The following is a 20135-nucleotide window of genomic DNA, read 5'->3' as shown; positions in this document are numbered from 1 at the left end:
GTGGTAATGCTACTTGCAGTATATGTCACTGATAGGTTAATGATCTTTGAGGATATTTAGATGAAGATAGGGAGATATATGAATAATGATAGCGAGATGGATAAAGAGCTTAAACAATAATAGAGAGCTTTTTTTTAAAAAAATTTGTGAATACTACGATTGAGTGATTCCGTAATGAAACATAAAGAGAATTAATAAGGTGGAAAATAACTTGAAGATTTTTGTGCACAATGCTTTAGTCCTGAGATTACAGAACAAATAAATCGTAGCGGTTAAAGGTCTCAATAAGGAAGCAGTACAAGCTTTAAAGGGTGATCGTCAATGCTAACAAGCAGTTAAAGCCACAGCAAGGAGATCTCTATTGTTGTCTTCCAAGTTTCAAGTACAAGAGAGTCATCAATCTAATCCAACTAAATCTAGAGTTACAAGTTTGTGTCCAATAATATTAAATTTGTTCATTGTTTTCACAAAGAAAGTTGGTATACATATGCTCTGTTAATTTTCCACTTGATTCGCCATTCAGCCTCCATCCTATTGGAGGTTTTTATAGTACTGAGAGGCTGAGCTAGCAACAGATCATGAAGTTTCTCTTGCTGCAGAATCCTGCCCACTGCTACATAATATGCAAACAATGCCACCATCAGAAGTTTAGTAAATTGAAGTGTACCTCACCATCCTTTGGAATAATGCATCAAAATTCTTCTGAATTCAAATGTATAGATCGCACTGTTGCACTGAGCATTATAAGGAAGAACTCTATGCCATCCTGTACAAAAGTCAACTTGAGGAGTGTCAGATACATCTGGCTGTTGAGTATGAAACAATAATATATAGAAAAGATGCAGTATTAGTTGCTGTTTCTTGCTTAAAATAATTACCGGAAATAAGAATCTGATCATTTGACACTGCAATATTTTCATCCTTTCAGAGCTTCCATATACTTTGAAGAGCAGGGAGGATCATTCATCCAATATTTACGTAGCTACATACTGATATAGTTGAAATAAATCGATCCTTGTTCCAAAGCTGAGCAGTGTGATCATAGACAAGACTCAGCAACTTTCCTTATGTTATCTCTCCCTTCTAAAGTGGACATTTTCAACTTATCTTGTGATGCAAAAGAAACCACCCTGGACTATACAACAAACTGCTCTGAAGTCTGACGAACTAACGATTTTCTAATGAAGAGGTGCTGCCCCCCGTTTGGACTATATGGTTTCCATATCTTTCATCCTTGGCCAGCCCATGAGCAGAACTAAATTGTGCTTGCCAAAACCAATGAATTCTGACTAGGTTTCCTCAACTTGGAATCAGATAGTGCTCTGCAGATAGCTTCGCTAGGTTGTAGACCACATTGTGCCATCTCATTCAGCAAAGCCTCGGCCTCTTGCCACTTCCCATCCTTGCAAAGCAAACGAATAGTTAGCCCATAGCTAGCAAAATTAGGGACTAATCCATTACCATTCATTTCCCTAAGCAACCTCAGAGCCCTGTAAGAGCTCCCTTCCTTACAAAAGCCATAAACCATCATATCATATATCACATTGTTTGGCTTCAATCCATTCTCATCCATTGACTTGAACAGCTTCCATGCATCCTTCATGTTGCCTTCCATGTACAACCCACGTATAAGAACAGCATAAGTATAAACATCTGCCTCTAGGCCAGCTTTCTCCATAGACTTGAACATTTCAAATGCCCTGTCCATGTCATTCCCTCTAGCAAACGCATCAATAAGTATGGTAAAAGTTACTTTAGTTGGAGCCAAGCCCCTCTCTTTCATTTCTCTGTAGGCCCTTGCAGCTCCATCTAGATCTCCAATCCTAGCAAACCCAGCAACAAGAACATTGTAAGTAACAATATTCGGAGAACATCCCGTCGCCTTCATTTGATCCAATGCATCCAAAGCTTTCGCCATTTTCCCCGCCTTTCCATGCCCATCAATAAGTAGATTAAACGTGACCAAACTTGGTCTTATTCCATCCCTCCGCATTCTAGCGAACAACTTCTTTGCATCCTTCATCTTCCCCTGCCGACAAAGACCGCCAATCAAAGTGTTATACGAGACTTCATTACGTGAAAATCCTCTGTCGCACATTTCATCAAACAGTTTGACCGCTTCATCCAAATCCCGATCCTTGCACAATTCTGCTATCAACGAGTTGTACGTATAAAGATTAGGCAGCACTCCGTTACGCTTCATCTCATCGAACAAATCGAACCCATCTTTCCTCAGGCCATTTCTGAAGAACCCATTGATCATCACAGTGTAAGTGAACTCATTCGGAACCAAACCCACCACATCCATTCTATCAAACAACTTCTTTGCCTCCACCAAGTTACCATTTTTACACCACCCATCGATCAAAGTAGTATAAATGACCAAATTGGGCGACCCAAATGTCTTCTCCAAGTGGGCAAGCAAAGCCGCACCTTTGCGGAGCTCGCCGGAGTGGGAGAAGCCCTGGAGCATGATGGCGAAGGTGTAGGGGTCGAGGGACGCGTGGGCTCCAACGGCGGAGTGGAAGAGGGAAACGGCTTCAGTGAAACGATTGGAGGAGAGGAGGAGGTGGAGGAGGGAGTTGAAGGTAGTGGGTCTCGGGGCGAGGCCGAGGTGGAGCATCCGGGAGAGGTAGAAGGCGGCAGGGTCGGGGTGGTGGTTTCGGACATGGAACGAGATGAGAAGGTCGAAGACGAGGTCGGGGTTTAGGATTGGTTGGGTTTTAATTGCTCGCGGAAGGTGATGGATGGAATGAGGAAGAGGCATTTGTTGCTCATAAGTAAGAAAGCTACCGTAATTCCTAACTACTTGAAGAATGTTTTCTATTTCAACTGTGTGCTTGAAAAATTCTCAGACGCTACTATTGCTCTTTAGCTATGTCTTACCGATTTATGAGGAGGATAGGAGAGGGCCATACTTCCCCTATATTATATATAGTATTAGGGTTCATATTTTATAATTCGATCATGATCGATAAAATATAATTCCTAAAAAGTTGTCAACTAATACTAAAAAAATATTTAAATATTCGATAATAATAAAATTAGACTTTTGCAAATGGAGTGCACCAGCTTTTTTACACTTGTTTGCTGAGCTTAGTCTTGCTATTTTAAAATTTGACAAATGCCCAGACTAATATGGATTGAATTCAATAAATATTGTGAATTAGTAATCCTTTATAAATATTCTAAAAGCCTTTAAAAACGGAGTAGTAGTCCTCACTCAAAACTAAAATCTGCAGACTCTTTTGACTAGTCACACCTAGAGAGAGATCTGTCCATTGACCAAAGAGTCAATGCTTGCATCTGCTCAGCTGACTCACTTGCTAATCTAACAACTGCAAAGCATCAGAGTTTAACAAAACGTGCAAAGAGTCCAAACAGACAACAGTCAGCACATAGATATAGAAATATCCAGAAGACAAAAAAGCTAAGACAAAGGTCCCAACGATTAAATAATTAAACTTATCATATAGTAAGAGTTACATCACACAGCTTACATAACTACTCGGTTAACTAGCTAATCCATCCTTTTAAATTAACCCATATGGAATATAAATAAAAGTACAAAAGTTGGACGCGTAGCCTCGGATCCAACGCCACCGACTTTCCCTTACGAGCTAAACTTGCAGTTCCCATAGCCTGATTCAAAACCCAACCAAACATTAATATTTTAAAACAATTATAAATTAAAGCATAGGAAGTTAAATGATCACATGGCGCAATGGGCCGAGGGCTTACTTGGGTCGGTGGTGGTGACGACGCCGGTGTTGGCGAAGTAGCAGTCGAAGTCATTCCGGCCGTTGGCCTGGTAGTAAGCGTTCATGGCGTAGGTCGCGTGGGCCAGCAGGGTATTGGGCTGGAAGCACGGCCCGTTATCCTGGATAGGTTTGCAGTCCACTGAGCTACTGCTGCACGCGTAGTTGATATTGCTCTGCAGTGCGTCGTTGCTCGCATCCCCCTTCGCCACGCACCATTTTCTAGCCCCAGATGGTGCTGGCTTTGGTTGCCCAGCCTGCAACCCAATAGAAATATATCATACTAAGTGAGTTAAAAAAAATATAAATATAGTTTATAGATAATACATAGGAAGTTGTAGTGGCTTGGAGTAACGCGTATAGCCTAGCCTAACGTAGACTGACACGCTATGTCGGCCCACGCTGTTCCGTTCACGTTACTCGCACCGTCTTATTTGAAGCATGTGGATTCTGGACTCCAGCTGTGATTAAAAAACGCATACGGAACGGAGCCACCCCTTGGCGGCATCGGGATTCGCGACCACCACCATAATTTTTTTATTTTAATTTCTCTACGAGTAAACCAAGGGAAAAAGAGGGCAGCGCCTTACCGGGTCACGCAAGAGTCCGACATCGTAAGCGGGCGACATATCGGCCCGAAACAGCCCGAAATTTCTCTCCGCTACCGGCCCCGGCTTGAGATTTTCATCGAAGAGCGCGAACAAGTACGTCTCGAACGTCCGATTCGGCATCAGCGGCGTTCCTTTCCCGGAGTTCACCTTCTTTATTAAATTGCCATTGTACCCCGCCGCATCCGCTACGCTCACTCCGATTTGCCCGTCCTCGCCTTTCGAGGGCCACCCCGTTTCGCCTACGGCGATCTCCACGTCACCGTAGCCGAGCCGCTTCATCGCCGAGTAGACGGCGTCGAGCTGCGCCTCGAACATGTTAGTGTAGGTTATCCCCGTCGCCGCGTCGTGGATTCCTGCGTTGGGCTTGAATAGAGCGTAATTGAGGGTTTTGGGAGTGTATCCGAAGTAGGGATAAGGGTTCACGATAAAGGGGGTTTTGGTTTTGCGGTGGAATTCGAGCATTGGGGCGAAGATTACTCGGTCGTATCCTCGCCGGAATCGGCCGGTAGAGGGTGGCTCGGAGGCGGCTAGTATGCCGAGGGAGTGGGGGGTGGAGACGCGGATCGAGGAGAATCCGGCTGCGGAGAGGGCGGTGGTGAGGGATCTCATGGCGGGCACCAGGTGAGCGATGAGGTTGCGGTCAGCGGTGGCGAGGATCTCGTTGCCGACGGCGACGAGAGTGATCTTGGTGGCGGGGTAGAAGGGGGCGACGTTGGCAGCGACCCAGGCGGCGGCGCCTGAGGAGGTGGCGAGGGAGGGGATGTCGCCGTTGGGGGCGGTGATCATGACGGATATGCCACTGCCAGCGAAGGCGCGAATGACGTCCGGGTTGGAGTCGAATAGCTTTACGCGGTCGATGAAGGTGCGGTCGCGGATGAATGCCGCCACCTGAGACGGCGGCGGGAGGTTGTTGGCGAGGGCGCCATAGTTGACGCCGATGGAGATCGCGGCCGCTAGATGGAGTAGGAAGAAGAAGAGGAGGAGGTGGAGGGCTAGGGTTTTGGTCGGAGAAGGAAGAGGCGTCATTGGAGGAGAAGAGATAGATCAAGTAAGGATGTAGCTGATAGCTCCTCCTCTTTAATTCCTCGGAGGTATAAATGCACCTTCTCTGTCAAGCTGGGGTCCTTTTTCAAATAACCCCCAATATTTCAAAACTTACAGTTAGACTCCCCTCTTTTCAAGATATTCGCAAAGTCATATTTTCCGTTGGTTTACGCGGAATATTATAAATCCTTGTTCCTATTTTATCGACTAAAATACCCTCCTTCTCTGACAAACTAAGGCTACGTTTTCATATTTTATATGAAATAGAGGGATGATTTTGCAATCCTTATTCTAGGGTGGTGGCCACGTGGTGATGTCGGTGTGCTGGTCGGTAACTTTACCTCCCTGCGATGTAAGCGGGCAGGGCAGCGGGTGAGGTCGTGGGGTAATTTAAGGAGTTCGTGGTTATGTGTGACCAGCGAATCAGAGCCCTTCATTCAGTGGGTAAAGAAATCACGTTTGGGTACTTGTTTGGTGGGAAAACGGAAATGTTTTCCGCTTCTGACATCCTTTGGACCACAAGGAGACTGTCTAGATACGGGAACTCTCTGATTAGGTTGGCAATTTGAAGTTGACGGCGGCTGTGGAGCACCGGTGACTCCATTAGAACAGCAAACAGCTTTTACTTCGAATCAAATTGTTACTCCTGGTGCATTGACCTCGCTCCCTTATCTGCTCCGACGAAGCCTCCCCGATGGCGTCTCGCTGCAAGAATGCCAAAAGGTAGCAAAAGAAACGAATTTTAGTAGCCTTTGTCAGACTTGCAAGGTTGGAATCTGTATTCGTCTACCCTCCTATCAAGTTTCTACTAAAAATCTCTTGTACGATTACAGGATTAGTAAAGGTGAAGCTAAATTGTTCGAGGAAATAACTCAAAGAGCAATCAGATGGTCTAGTTTCAGGTATCTTCCTTTCTCTTGTTAATTGAATATCTTTCCTTTTCATCTAATCACCTGTAATTTCACCATCAGATTATTAATTCATTCTTACTTTTAAGTAGATAAATAAGAAGTTCTGTTTACTGCTCCCTGTCTAGAATTTATATCCAGAGAAGACCGAGAAGCTTATTATTGAGCTAATACTAGTTTCATCATGAGATACGAGTTCTGTTCAAGTGTAGATTCATCATGAACTAATAATTGCCTTTTGTTTTCCTTTTCCTGCTATTTCTCTTTACTGCTAAACATATCTTAATTAAAAGGTAAGTAAAGAAAAGCAATGCAAAGGTGATTGTCAGGCCATATTAATTTTTCTTTTCTTATGGGTGCTAAAGTAATACTAGTCTAAGCATCCTATATGAGGATTCTTCTAGTGTTAGACCAGATCCGTAATGAATCTGTAGTTGGATTTTAAGGAGTGTTTAAAATTCTCTTTTTCATGCTATGGTAGCTTGCATGTTTAGTATCACACATCTCTTAGTTAGAGGGGGAGAAACCGTAAGAAAGAAGAAATATGCAAAGGCTATTAAAGAGGATATTATCTTCTTTTCGTGTATGTGCATGTCTTGGATTCCAAACTGTATATTCAAGGTGAAAAAGCACTTCGAAAGAAAAGTGAGCAGCAAACAAGTGCAGATGCTAGAATCTTCTAAGAGGAAGAATCATTCTAAATTTATATTAGCAATCTCATCCTGCTATCCTTTAAGCTATATGAATATTTTGTTTCCTTCACACTTAAGATAGTTTCTTCATGAAGCGATATAGGCAAATGCTTTCCTCTTAATTGGAGAAATGAAGGTACGCATAGGAAGTTCTATAAACAAAAGTATTTATTTGGAAGTTTCACCTATACGAGGAGATGGTGGTTCAATTACTAAGCCGTAAGATAAATGCATGCCATATGTATATGCTACACCTTATTAGAGACAAACAAAATGTCTGCAACTTTGGCCTCTTAAGCCTGTTTGTTAGTTTTAATTAGGTGTCAACCTGGACTTGCTCTGGTTATAGATGGACAACATTATTCTATTTCTGTCAGGTTCTCTAAACAATTTATTAAAGATTTGGTACTAGAGAATTATCAACTAAGTTTTGAAAAACATGTAAGTAGTATTCACTAAAATACAAATGGCAGGGTGGTGCTTGGATGTTTCAAACTACATAATGAGTTGGTTGTTATTTTTCACAGCAACATCTCAGATTTAATTATGTGCCTATATCTTTGATCTACTTTGGGAACATTGGTTTTAGAAAAGTCGGAACTTGATGGTGTCCCAACAAACCGATCCCGCCAGGATTTAAATCCGCAAACACTTTTATATATAAACCCTTGTAATCATCTGAGCAATCTCATTTGGGGCGGTTAACTAAATGTGATTCTTACTTCATAATTTCCTTTGATCTGTAAATAAATGATCTATTGTTTATAGGCTCGTGTTCTCATGCATTATGAATCTCTTTCTGATATTGAAAGTAAACAAGAAGATAAAGAACAAACTTGTCCTACCAATTTGAGTGAGCTATGTGTATCTTTTAGTTAGGATCTAAGTCGTAAAAATGGGATGCTTGGTGAAAACATTTATAGGCCTTCTTTTTTTGGTCGCCCCCTCTTTTTATCTATGTAGAATCTGTATTTAGAAGAAGCTCCATCTAATACTTCGAGATACAGCTCCTTGTATGGTTGAGAGTACATGAGATCAAATTTATTTCTAAGGGCTGCAGGACTCTTGATGCTATGCCCATTTTAGGATCCACCAAGGAAATACCAGCATAAGCTTTTCAGGCAAGGCAAGAGGACAAGTTACCTTTTTATTTTCTATGTGATTTTTGTGGTATATTGATCTTCCATGTACTGTGAACTATGACATATATGTAAATGCACATTGTAAAGCGGTTTCAATAGACTGGGAACATGCAATTGTCCTTTGCATGTTGGTCCAATACAAGTTTAGTAAAGCAGCAACCTCTAGACTTACAATACATTGATACTGATATCTGATTTTTAGGATGAAAGTTATTTATTGGTAAGATATGGCTGCTATAGTAAGTGTATGTATCTAGATTCATCTCACATCAATGATGTATCAGCAAAAGGAAATTCAAACTCAAGATTTCTGCTGTTATCTGGCTATTTAATCAGCCATAATAGTGACTACTTCACAATAATGTAGATTTTGTTTGATACTGACATAGAGAGAACCACTTAGGATCCCTACAAGGTTATAACCATGTATATTGTCGGTGTGATACATAAGTGAAGAGAGACATACAAGCATAATGAGATGGCCAATTAAAAGTAGCAAGGAAAAGAATGAATGTTGCCAACATTGACACCCTACTACTTTCATCATCAACTAAAAAGAAAACAGCAAGCATAATGACTTCATTACTCTAGACAACAAGTGGCTGTCCCCTCTCTTTGACAAAAGGTGTGTGATATTGCATCAGAGAACACAGTTAGGAAAAGGAAGTTGGGACTGGCCATCTACTTCACTATACATTCTGGAGTCCTTAAACAGCACAAATCTCTCAACCACCAGACCATACCATGGCAGAGGAGAAGAAGAAGAAGAAAAACAAACACAAGAAGTCCAGCACAGATGCCCACTTCAAGCCAAGCGCGGACGCCAAAGGCATCCGTTTCGGCGGCCAATTCATTGTCAAGTCCTTCACCGTCCGTCGTGCCTGCCCGCTCGAGCTCCTCCGCCTCCTTGACATCCCGCCGTCATACTTGAGCCAGTGTCAAAGCCTTCCATTCCCTTCAACCACCACTTACCTGCCCACCAACTTCACCATCTTAGCACATCATGCATGGCACACCCTCACTCTTGGCCTCGGCACGAAGAAGTCGAAGGTGGTGCTGTTTGTCTTCGAGTCGGAGAGCATGAAGTCGGCTGTGGACCAGGTCTGGCCACCAATGATTCCTCTTGGGGACGTGAACAAGAAGCTGATAAGGGGCCTCACAGGGAGTGAGATGGCACGGTTCAAGTTCCGGAAAGGGTGCTTAACTTTCTACGTTTATGCAGTGAGAAGGTTAGGCGCCGCAGGATTCTCGTGTGCAGATGATCTGAGAAGAATCTTGGAGGCTGTTGTGGAGCTGAAGGATTTTTTGGATCACACAGCTATGCTTGCCTTGCCTAGCCAGAGGAGCATCACCTTCCAGCCTCCAGTTGCCATGGCACACTAAATTCTTTCTCTCTTTTTTCTCCCCCATGAGGCAATAACAATCTGATCATGTCACAGTTTACCCTCAGGTACTTTTGCATAAGCTGAGATTTGTTTAATTTTTTTTTTCTTTTTTTTTTGTCTCCAAGAAAAAGAAGAAGAAGAAGCTATCTTTCCTTGTATCTTTTTGTATTCAATCAGTGTGTGAAGAGTTTCCCTTCAATTTTTATGTGAATACAGAGTTTGTGTAACTGTGTTAATCATACTTTGAGCTAAATCTTTTCCATTTGTTTAACTTCCAAGCCTTGATTGAGATTATAATTTTATCCATTGTTAAGAAAGCAACAAACATCCATCCTTTGCTTCCATGTAACTCTCTCACAGATATCAGCAACTTGCGATGAATATTAGGCTAGTCTAGTAAATTGGATACCAGGGAAGAAAAGAAAGCGTGCAAGCAAAAGAATCTTTAAAAAAAGTGGATTGCTGCTAGCTTTTTGGTGGGGGAGCGGTCACTTTGGAGAAAGTTGGGAGTGACGGAAAGGAAGGTGGAGGTGTTTTGCTTCCTTTTTTATGAAGGGATTGTTGCTATACATACACACTACCATAGCTGGAAAAGAGATGCTCTCTCTCTCTCTCTCTCTCTCTCTCTCTCTCTCTCTCTCTCTCTCTCTCTCTCTCTCTCTCTCTCAGGAGTGATGATGAGTGGCAGTGGTAAAAGATGGAGTCGGCCTGCCAATGCCATTAGATAGAGCAAGGTCTGGACGGGAAAAGGATTTGGGGTTGGGCCCAGTATGCCTAACTGTTTCCAAACTTTATGTCGGCCATAAGGAGAGACACTCACTCGCCCCTTCGCTTTACTTGCTTGATTGCCTCTTTAATCATGAATGGTCCCGGCCTTGGATTCACTTTTCAAACTTGTACAGGAGTCATGATATATAATGGGGTTTCGTGTGCAAGAACTTAGCCACTTCTCGTACATACCCCTAAAATCTCTTTATATTTACTTGCATTTGTGCATAGATTCCTCTCCCGTGATCTTTTTAGTAACTGGTTGTTAACTAATGAACTATCTCATTCTAAAAAGATACAAATGCCCTCTATCTTTTTCTGGCTTGTTTGCTAATCTGCATTGCCTATTTTACATATCGAAAACCTTTTAGCTATTGTATTTTTGGCTATGACTCGTTTTGGGTATTTATTAAAAATTCAATAACAATTTAAATGTGTTCAGATTTATTTATTTTTTTGGTGTTTTATTAAAAACCATGGAGTCAATTGACAAGGATCCTTCATGAAACAAGAGAGAAACACTGAGAAACTTTTATACATAGAATTAAAAACACTGAGAAACTTGTTCCTATTTCATAGAATATATAAGAATATAGACAGAAAATTTATATAAAGAAACAATGTACACTTGAGTTCAACAAACGCTTCTTGAAATATGGCAATCTTTCATGAGAAACAAATATATGTATTCTGTTACCCGGAGTTCCTTCACTCCACAAGCTGCAACATCCAATCAAAATATAAAAAAGTCATGAACATTTAATTCATCTGCAATTGTTGAAAACTCACCAATGGATGATCAACCCACCAAGAAACAGGTACTATTAGGCCACTCTACCCTACAAAATAGTCAAATAGATATTATGGCAAATAACCGACCAAGAAAAATCTTAGTACGATGTGGGCTGATTTGATTAAAAATAATAAAAAGCCAACATGAAGCATGGATATGGATACATAGTGCAATCCGAATAGGGAGATACGATATATTCTAAAAGAAAAACATACAATACATTAAGGACACAATAATAAATAAGTTATATAAAAATTATATTCTAATAACAACCTACACATAACATTGTGTTTAATATTTCAATATAGATATTATCTATATAAACATTTAATAGCAAAAATGAGATAAAATAGAGAAGTTAAACTGTGCTAATTTAACAGTTACTATTAAGATAAGTATTCTAACATTCTACTTCAACGTATGATTAATTGAAGTTCTACTAACTATTCCACAATAATTTAATATATATGAGAAGAATAATTTTAAGAAGAACATATACGCAATTTCAGAGAAAAAAATTCAGAGAACAAAGGAGAAAGAACTGAAGAAAAAACTGTGAAACGAAACTGAAAACAGAAATTGAGAGAGAGAAAGTGGACGAAATCAGATGATGAAAATTTAGGAAAGAAATTGAGAAAAAGAAAGAGAGATAATTAGAAGAGAAAAAATTTCAGCGTGAGAGAGAGAGAGGAAGACCAACATAGTCCTCAGCTCGTTGCTGTCGAGTGCCGAAGAGAGGGAGAATGACGTCGTCATCGACTCGTTCGTCGAGAGGGGGATAAACAACTGTATTGTCCTCGTATCCAAAAAAATAAAATTAATTATTTTGATTCCGAATACCCTAAAAATGTGTCGGATAAGGATATCTCTTCCGTTTTAGGGTATTCGTGCTTTCCAGGTTGCCACCTTCTTAAGAAAATACTCCTAGAAACTAGTAAGCAAGAGAAGTTTTTATCAACGCTGTAAGCTACTTGAACAATCATAAGTTATTTCCCATAGAGAACTTAAGCACATAGAGCAAGTTCCATCAATATAAGGATCATATTTAAACCTTAGGATGGTTATAAAAGATTGTCAAACTACATAGAAGCTTTATTTGCAAATCCTGCCTGCAGGAGTAGTGCTTGAACAAACACCTAGATGTCTGGCAAAAATGTTTTGATACAGATAGACTAACAGTTCATACATTACGTACTCTAAACTCACCTGTTCAGCTCAACAAGAGAGAATTTGCCCCCATAAAGGTTTAAAACAGGTGAATCACTAGTAGTATGAAACAAATTTAAGTGCCTGCAGTTGTCAACATGGTGGATAAATCGATAATGCATAATTCTCCCCAATGCAGGCTTCTTTCTACCGAGTAAATCAGAAATGACATCAAAAGATGACATCGCGACCTCATCAACTTATCCAATCCAGCACATAAACAGCAATATCATGCCGCCCTTAAGAGTTCTCTATTTCCAGTTACAGGATTCAAAGTGATCCTCAGTAATTCATAACTCCAGATAGCTACTCATCAATCACAAAAAAAGTAGATGCCAAGCCATTTCCAATGTAGAATAGAACAATTTACTTCAAGCAATGTGCATATACCTGTTCACATCTTACGGTCTTTATTTGATAACACAGTCACTGAGAGGAACTTTTTACAGTAACTTCTCAATAGAGATTCAAAATAAACATTATTATCCCAATAATAGCATTGAATACCAGTTACTTTATTAATTAGGAACAAACTCGATTGGTATTCAATAAGCACGATAAAAAGAAAAAACTACAGCAGTTACGGTCTTTATTTGATAACAAAGCATATGATAGCAGTACTTTTTTAAACAAGGTTTCCAAAGGAAGATTCAATCCACAACAGCAAATACAAGCATCCATTAACCGATATGGAAAGACAATGATGATCTATCACAACCCAGTTACCTTTCAGTCCATCAATCCTTGTCCTCCCTTCTGTGTTTCCTGCCCTTCGCCTCTGATCGCTTCTTACGCTTTCTGCCTCTGGACTCATCATCAGATCCACTGCTTTCAGAATCACTGGAGGAAAGTGCCCTTCTCTTCCTCCTGTGCCCATGGCGCCTACCAGACCTCTTCTGATCACCCAAAAGCTCACTACTACTATCAGAATCATCCTCAGACACATCACTCCTTCCACTCCTCCGCCTACGGTGCCGACGCCTATCAGATTCTGCTTCAGAGTCATCTTCATCATCATAGTCCTCCTTCCTCTTATAGCTCCTTCGCCTCTTCTTCTCCTTCCTACTCTTCCTATGCCTCCTCCCATCGTCCTCATCACTCTCATCATCATCTGAGCGCCTGCGTCTCCTCCTCCTCTTCTCCTTCCTCCTCTCTTCCTCTTCCTCACCATCAAGCGATCTCCTCTTATGCCTTGATCTCCCTCTTCTCTTACTATTCCGCGTCATTTCATCCCCAGATCCACCCGTCTTCTCCTTAGATGACTTCGCGGAGCTTGTCTTCTTGCTCTTCTTCCCAAATCTAGCCGCAATAATCTTCTCCATCTCCGGATCAACGTCGGAATCAGAGCTCTCGCTTTCACTCTCTTCTTCCTCCTCCTCACTCTCCTCCTCCTCCCTCCCCGCCGCCTTCTTTATCTTATCGAACACTGCGGTCGCCGCCTGGATCGACGCGTTCTCATCCTTGTCCTTATCATCCTTCACGCTGAGGAAGTTGCGGCACTGGAAGGTGAGGTGGCCAACGCGGTTGCATTTCTTGCAGGCGCCGCGGGTCTCGTCGGCGTTGGACCCGGTGATGCGAGCGAGAGCGAGGAGGCCCTGGAAACTGGCGTAGGCGTTATCGGAGCCTTCCTCGCCGGCTCCGGCGCGGCTATCGCCCGAGGAGGGCTTGGAGGGATCGGAGCTGTCTTTATTGGTGGGGGCGTAGGGGTCGTAGCCAATCGCGCTCTGCCAGATGCCGTGGGTTTGGAGGGCGGCGCTGCTGTGGACCCGGTTGTTCGCCGGCATGCGAACTCTACCCGCCGTGGCCGGCATCTTGGCCGATTGGGGAAGACGAGATCGATCGCTAGGGTTTCGTAGAGGAGAGGATTAGGGCTCGTGAAGAAGAGCGAAAGGGGCTCGACCGAAAAGGAGATAATTCGTCGAGGAAATCAATATTTATTTTTGCGCGAAACATATGACGTGGATTAAGTCGGTGACACGGTTTTGACCTGCGAATCACAGCCGTCCAATATAGGTGGAGGATATGATCTGGGCCTTAAGAACACCGCTTCCGGCCCAACCACAGGTGCTAGTCAACTATTCGATAAATTGCGCAAGCTAAGCTTGAGAAAATTAATCTTGAATTATGTTCTCCTCAAGACAAAGCTTGGGCAAAGCTATATGTCTAGATTACTTGAATGAGAGCTTTATGCAATTGGTTAATGGCTATATAATCGTTAATCACTACAACTTATCCTGTCCGAGTTAATTATATCAAAATAATATCACTTGGCATTAATGCTAATGAAATACAAAACCAAGCTGCTAAGGTGAACATATAGACATAACTGAGAGAATTCTGAATAGATATAGAGTTAAAACAAAAAAAATACGGTCTACGATACCAAATAGCAGATGCTATTCCAGGGCTCATGCAAAATGAAATAGGCTTATAATAGAGCAATTAAGTGATTAAAGTATTTAGTGCAAAAAGAAGTTAGCACCTGCCTCAGACAAGCTTACAGCATTCTTGAAAGTTGAAATTTTATCCTACCGAGTCTTTTATCCTTTCTTTCAGAAAATTGGCAAGAATCCAAACGAAGTTGATGCAGACAGAAGTTTTCAGACTTAAATAGGTGGTGTTGCTCAAAGTAGGACAGGACCCGGAAAAGCTGGGGCTTAATCAGATGTGGCCGCACCCTGGTTAAGCTCTGCAAATCTCATGCCAACCCTCATGGAGTGCTTTAAGAACTTTTCGGCACATCGACGGACGCATGTTTCTTCTTGCTTGTCGAGGGACTTCCGGCGGAAGGTCTCCACACAGTCTGAGAAGCATCTCTCCACCAGTGAGTTGTACATTCTTAAACTGCAAGACAATAAAAAGGAGAAAATAAGCAAATTACTACTATCAATTGCAAACCTTTTTTCTCATGCAATTTTAAAGCATCACTAATAACAAAAAAAAATGTGGATTAAAAACTCTGCCTAACTGTCATTCAGAGCTATTCAAGTTGATAAACCTATTAAAACAACAAAAATGTAGCAACTTTCATAGCCACTAAGAGTTTGGAAACAATTTCACTCTTAGTGTTATGGACAGAAATAACTAACTTACATCTCCAGACCATATTGTTTACTGAAAATGGCAAAACGAACGAAAGAACTTAAGACAGAATTTGCATCTTGCCAGAACGAAAAAATTACTACTGGGTGCATTCTCTCGCACACATGAGATTAACCTTGAAGTTATGCGAAGCCTTGTGTATGAGTCCCACTGGAATCCTGGTATAAATGGAGCGTACTACTGCACTAAGATCTATACATTAATATGAAAGTTAACGGTCCTAACGTAGATATGACATTAGGTGTATTGTCCTCCAGAAGCCCTTAAAATGAAAGCTTAAGTCTTGCTTGGTAAGGAAAAATAAGGAACGGCAATGTTTCAACTTTTGATTAACACTTAGATAAATATGTGATTATGATATAACTAGGTAGGACAAGGAACGTTTCCCCATGTTCCAAAAGTTTTTTGTTGAAACACCCAAGTCAATGTAAAGCTATATCTAGGATCATTCTCTTCTCCCTGTTAGGGAAGACCACTCATCATTTTGGTTTCTAATTGGAAGAGCAAGCTTCAGCGTTTTTGTCACAGAAAACCAATATAAGAGTAGAAAATTTTTGCAGTGTTCATTTTTTTCCTGGATAACATAATAATTTCTTTAGTAGATTTTGCTACCTCATCGGCCAAAATCAACCATTTGTTTCGTTTACCTTTTTCTCTCATCTTGCTAATTTCTCGTCTTCCTCTTATTAAAGCAAAATCAGGAAGTCCCAGTGTCCGACTTGCCTCAAGTCCATCACGCAATTGCCTAAGATAAAATTTCTTTAAGGTTAAGATTCTAAAGATTGCTGATGTATATTTTTTCTTAATTAAGAACTCTTGTAACCCTCACGTTTGACTTCTTAACTCTCCAAGGTTGTCACTGAACATGCTATACTTTCCAGATAACTAATACTGCGCAATTGATACAAGAACTATATATATATATATAATCGAAAAACCGAAACTTTATGAGAAAAATAAATGCAGATCTTAACAGCATGGCCTCGAAGTTAATCCGTAGTCTTATTCTCAATTACGAACAGCGAGTAGACTGCAGATTCGTCGATCCTTAACCTTGGCCACCTCGATTAAAAACACTAAGGAAAGAGAATTAAATCGAGTATAAGGTAAAAGGAGACCTGTCGCGGATCTGGAGCTGGTCGATCATAGTGGACATCCTGATCTTATCCTCCTCGGGAAGCGAATCGAGATCTCCGAGCATGCTCTTGTCCATCTCCGCCTCCTCGTTTCGCCTCTTTCGGCTTCGCTCAGGTTTTGGGGAAGGGAAGGGGAAGGAGGGGATCAGAGCACGAGATCTAAAACCCTAGCTAAGGCCTTTACTTTAATAAAGACGGCGCTATCTTTCTCAGAGTTGCCGGCTTCGGGTATAAGCCCATTGGGCTTAGGGGTCTCCTCTTCTCAACTATGATTTGTGAAGTCAAATTAGATATTAGATTAAATTAACTAAAAATTTAAGATATATAAGAAGAAATAAAGGAAGAGAAATTAAGACAGAATTTGTTAGGAAAAAGTATACCCAATTCTTACTAAATCTTAAGAATATCATATAAGCCTTATATATTTTCTCTTACAAAAGATAGAAGGTAGTCTGTTGCCTTTACAGAGACGTTAGATTTGCTTCAGAATTTCCAAAAGTCCTTCTATATAGTCCACAAGTAACATTAATGATCAAATCTCCACAGTGAGAAGAAGATCTTTGGTATGAAATTTCTTAGAGATGGCTGAGCCAATGAAAATCCTGACTTTTGAAGATAGAGAAAGCTTCCAACTTGACGTGGAAAACCCTCATTAAAGTTAAATCTCCAAGAGAGAGAATTATAAAGAGATGAAGTAAATAGGGTATGGAAAATTGCTTCAATTTGTAGAGGGGCCAAGGAAAGTGTATAGTAGTTGCCTATCACCATCATTCTTTTCCTTTGCGTTTTCCCGAATCTCATCGTAATCTAGACCGTCGATTTCTCACCGGCAGTTGTTGCAGCTTGGACTAATAAGCAAGTTAAGAGGTCGATACTCTTGCTTGATACACACCAAATTAATGAGACATGGACAAGTTAAGAATCTTTTTAATGCAAGCTAACTATTGTTGCCATTAGTGCTTTAATCGCTTCTAATTACTTTTGGTGTTCTAGTTGACACTTGACACAGAAACCACAAAGAAAATTTTGTACACAACCAATAGTAAAGCATGCACTAATTCATTACCAATAACACTACAAACACAGAGATACACACAGAGACATATAGCTTTCAATCTCTTCCACCAGCCATGAGAAATTAAACAGCAACTACTCATTCACTCACACAGTCATCACCAACCACAACATGCAGTTGTATATCCATGGCCTCTTTATTTCCTAGCATCCACACTGAAAGATTAGACAGAGGAAGCCCACATCATAAGCAAACACACCCACGACTTTACTGATCAAGGCCATGGATTTCTTCTTCTTTAGCACCTGCAAGGGTTGCAGGAGCAGCTTGATCCACACTTGCACCCTCCTTCCTCAGCTTTCTCCACCATCTCAACTCCTTCGGATTGCCTGCAAATTTGTGCCCATCTCATTATTTTTTTAAAAAAAAATCATTTAAATAGTAATCCCTCGTATGTATCTAAGAGGAAATCAAGCTTAGGAACAAACCCCTTCTCAGGTGCAACTCCGAGGATCATGACTTGAGAGGTGGTGTTCTTCTCAGGCATGTCAAGGTACTTCTTGCAGCTGCATGCATGCAAACAAGGAGGGCGAATGATTTCAAAGAGATCCAGGAAGAAATGGTAATAAAAGATCAATCTAGCATACAAGAGTTACAGGAGGAATTATACCCGCCGCCGCAGTTGCAGCTTGAACCACACCCGCAGTTTCCTCCGCAAGACATCTTCTTCTTCTTCTTCTCTGGATAAAAGCGAACTTAAAAGGATAGATTTTTGTGAAGGAAACGAAGATGATTACCAAAAAAGTCTTATGGAAATATGGCCATGGCCAATGCCATACTTATAGGGAGGAGTAAGAAGGAGTTACACGCCATCCACCGTCCACCTGTCAGCATCATTCTAGAAACGTCCTCGGGATTGTCACTTTCCCATAGTACCATCCCCCACGTTTCTTTCAGACTGATAGCGGATCATCTGCGGCGCCCATTGCAGGCATTTTCTACATCCTTGTCGTGGAGCATATGACAGGATGCCAGGTATCCTGACTGTTTCTTTATTTTGGATAAAATTAGGGTGATGTATGTTGGAGATGAGTAATGAACTCTTATTAATTATCGTGTAGAAAAAGTTTGTATAGGAAATCTTTGACTTCAATTTTCTAATAAAGATATACACATTAGTTGCTTCATTATTAAGAAGGGCAATTAACAATATTATCGTTTACCAGTTAAATGAAATTAATATACGGATCTCGTACTTAATTATCTTTTCTTTAATTACGTTGCTTGTGCCAGGGTAGGATAGAATAGTACATTATCTAATTAGTTGAGATTAGCTATGTTACTCATCGGACAGGTTTATGAATTGGTCAATAGAACCTCATCAGATGACACGCCAGATGATGGAATTTTTCAGAGAAACCCCCAAAAAAGTTGAAGAAGAATAGAAGATAAAGACAGGATATTTCTTATGCCTTCTTGTCAGTATTACAAGGAAAAAAAGTAAGCATGCATGATGATGATACAGTTCTTGAAATAAATCAAATACTTCGTTTAGTCAAACCAGATCACCTTCATGAATTCATGAACTAGGCCCACCCTCAAATTTTATATCTATAATTTGAAATAATGTAACTTAATTATTATAACCGTGTACTTTTATGTAAGTAAAAAAACATAACTGAATGAGTATTAGATATTAAAAGATTTAATTCTCCATAGTTTATTCTCTCTGTGACATAGTTGACACATAGCAGCATCCAGAATATAATCTGCAACTAGACATTACTACATAGAATAATCCTTGAGAACGGTATCAGGAAACTAGGATGTTATTTATTTCTTATGTGTTAGATGATGTTAAGCAAAGTAAGGTAGACAAAGATACCTTAGCTATAATATTCATATCGTAGTGCATTATTTCGAATTAGTACTCCTAACTTTGAGATCTAATATAGATTAATCAACCTCTTTGTATATAGTAAGGTTGGTGGTTGGATTTCCTACCATATATATCATCTCAAAACGTACGTTTTCTTGGCGTGTATACTTTTTAAAATTCTTATATTTCAACCGTCGGTTTGTTTGTATGCTGACTGTATATAGATACTATCATGTTGTTTGTAATCTAGAACTTTAGATTTTTCACCAACAATTTAGATCCTAACTGGAACGAATTATAGTAAATAACAATAAGTTGATGCCATCTCTCAAGTGTTGGAGGTCAATGCTTTTGCTTGAATTATTCTATGAATAATACATCCTTTTCTACATAAAATAATGAGACGTGGACAACTTAATAATCTTTTTAATGCATGTTAACTATTGTTGCCATCATTGTTTTAATCGCTTCTAATTATTATTGGTGTTCGAGTTGAGACTTGACACAAACCACAAATTAAGAAAAAGATTTCCACAACCAATAGTAAAGCATGCATTAATTCATTACCAATAACACTACAACACAGAGACATAATCTTTTCCACCAGCCATGAGAAACAACTACTCACTCATCACCAACCACAACATGCAGTTGTATCCATGGCCTCTTTATTTCCACAGAAGATTACAAAGAGGA

General features: G+C 40.5%; 5 protein-coding genes across 9 annotated transcripts; 1 reads left to right on the top strand and 4 right to left on the bottom strand.

Annotated features, from left to right (window-relative positions):
- Window positions 1–417: 417 nt before the first annotated feature.
- Window positions 418–3021, bottom strand: LOC140776721 (uncharacterized). 2 transcript variants are annotated; one of them, XM_073120540.1, is made up of 2 exons: window positions 879–3021; window positions 418–781 (listed from the first exon to the last, which is right to left on the bottom strand). In XM_073120540.1, the coding sequence occupies exon 1, from the start codon at window positions 2765–2767 to the stop codon at window positions 1256–1258; it is 1512 nt and encodes a 503-aa protein (XP_072976641.1). In that variant the 5' UTR covers window positions 2768–3021; the 3' UTR covers window positions 418–781; window positions 879–1255. The 2 variants fall into 2 exon arrangements, with proteins under 2 accessions (XP_072976641.1, XP_072976639.1); XM_073120538.1 differs by having other exon boundaries at window positions 418–766.
- Window positions 3022–3431: 410 nt separating this feature from the next.
- On the bottom strand, window positions 3432–5451 carry LOC140776722 (glucan endo-1,3-beta-glucosidase-like). Its single transcript, XM_073120541.1, has 3 exons — window positions 4349–5451; window positions 3742–4015; window positions 3432–3642 (listed from the first exon to the last, which is right to left on the bottom strand). The coding sequence occupies exons 1-3, from the start codon at window positions 5393–5395 to the stop codon at window positions 3614–3616; spliced, it is 1350 nt and encodes a 449-aa protein (XP_072976642.1). The 5' UTR covers window positions 5396–5451; the 3' UTR covers window positions 3432–3613.
- Window positions 5452–5579: 128 nt separating this feature from the next.
- On the top strand, window positions 5580–9806 carry LOC140776723 (uncharacterized). Of its 2 annotated transcripts, none has more exons than XM_073120542.1 (3): window positions 5580–6136; window positions 6247–6315; window positions 8800–9806. In XM_073120542.1, exon 3 carries the CDS (start codon window positions 8900–8902, stop codon window positions 9536–9538), a length of 639 nt encoding a protein of 212 aa, XP_072976643.1. In that variant the 5' UTR covers window positions 5580–6136; window positions 6247–6315; window positions 8800–8899; the 3' UTR covers window positions 9539–9806. The 2 variants fall into 2 exon arrangements, with proteins under 2 accessions (XP_072976643.1, XP_072976644.1); XM_073120543.1 differs by having other exon boundaries at window positions 5580–6181.
- Window positions 9807–10879: 1073 nt separating this feature from the next.
- On the bottom strand, window positions 10880–14232 carry LOC140776556 (uncharacterized). 3 transcript variants are annotated; one of them, XR_012106900.1, is made up of 3 exons: window positions 13034–14232; window positions 11098–11147; window positions 10880–11028 (listed from the first exon to the last, which is right to left on the bottom strand). XR_012106900.1 is itself a non-coding variant. In XM_073120294.1 (3 exons), the coding sequence occupies exon 1, from the start codon at window positions 14116–14118 to the stop codon at window positions 13045–13047; it is 1074 nt and encodes a 357-aa protein (XP_072976395.1). In that variant the 5' UTR covers window positions 14119–14232; the 3' UTR covers window positions 10880–11028; window positions 11117–11147; window positions 13034–13044. The 3 variants fall into 3 exon arrangements, 2 of the variants coding, with proteins under 2 accessions (XP_072976395.1, XP_072976394.1); XM_073120294.1 differs by having other exon boundaries at window positions 11117–11147; XM_073120293.1 differs by having other exon boundaries at window positions 10880–11147.
- A 498-nt stretch (window positions 14233–14730) lies between these two features.
- LOC140776557 (mitochondrial import inner membrane translocase subunit Tim9) lies at window positions 14731–16711 on the bottom strand. The gene is made up of 2 exons (XM_073120295.1): window positions 16528–16711; window positions 14731–15151 (listed from the first exon to the last, which is right to left on the bottom strand). The coding sequence occupies exons 1-2, from the start codon at window positions 16620–16622 to the stop codon at window positions 14965–14967; spliced, it is 282 nt and encodes a 93-aa protein (XP_072976396.1). The 5' UTR covers window positions 16623–16711; the 3' UTR covers window positions 14731–14964.
- Window positions 16712–20135: the final 3424 nt, after the last annotated feature.

This window comes from Typha angustifolia, chromosome 14, assembly GCF_048772165.1.
Source record: "Typha angustifolia cultivar Huaian chromosome 14, ASM4877216v1, whole genome shotgun sequence".
In the NCBI taxonomy this organism is placed as follows: Eukaryota; Viridiplantae; Streptophyta; class Magnoliopsida; order Poales; family Typhaceae; genus Typha; species Typha angustifolia.
This window is presented reverse-complemented; position numbering and strand designations above follow the sequence as displayed.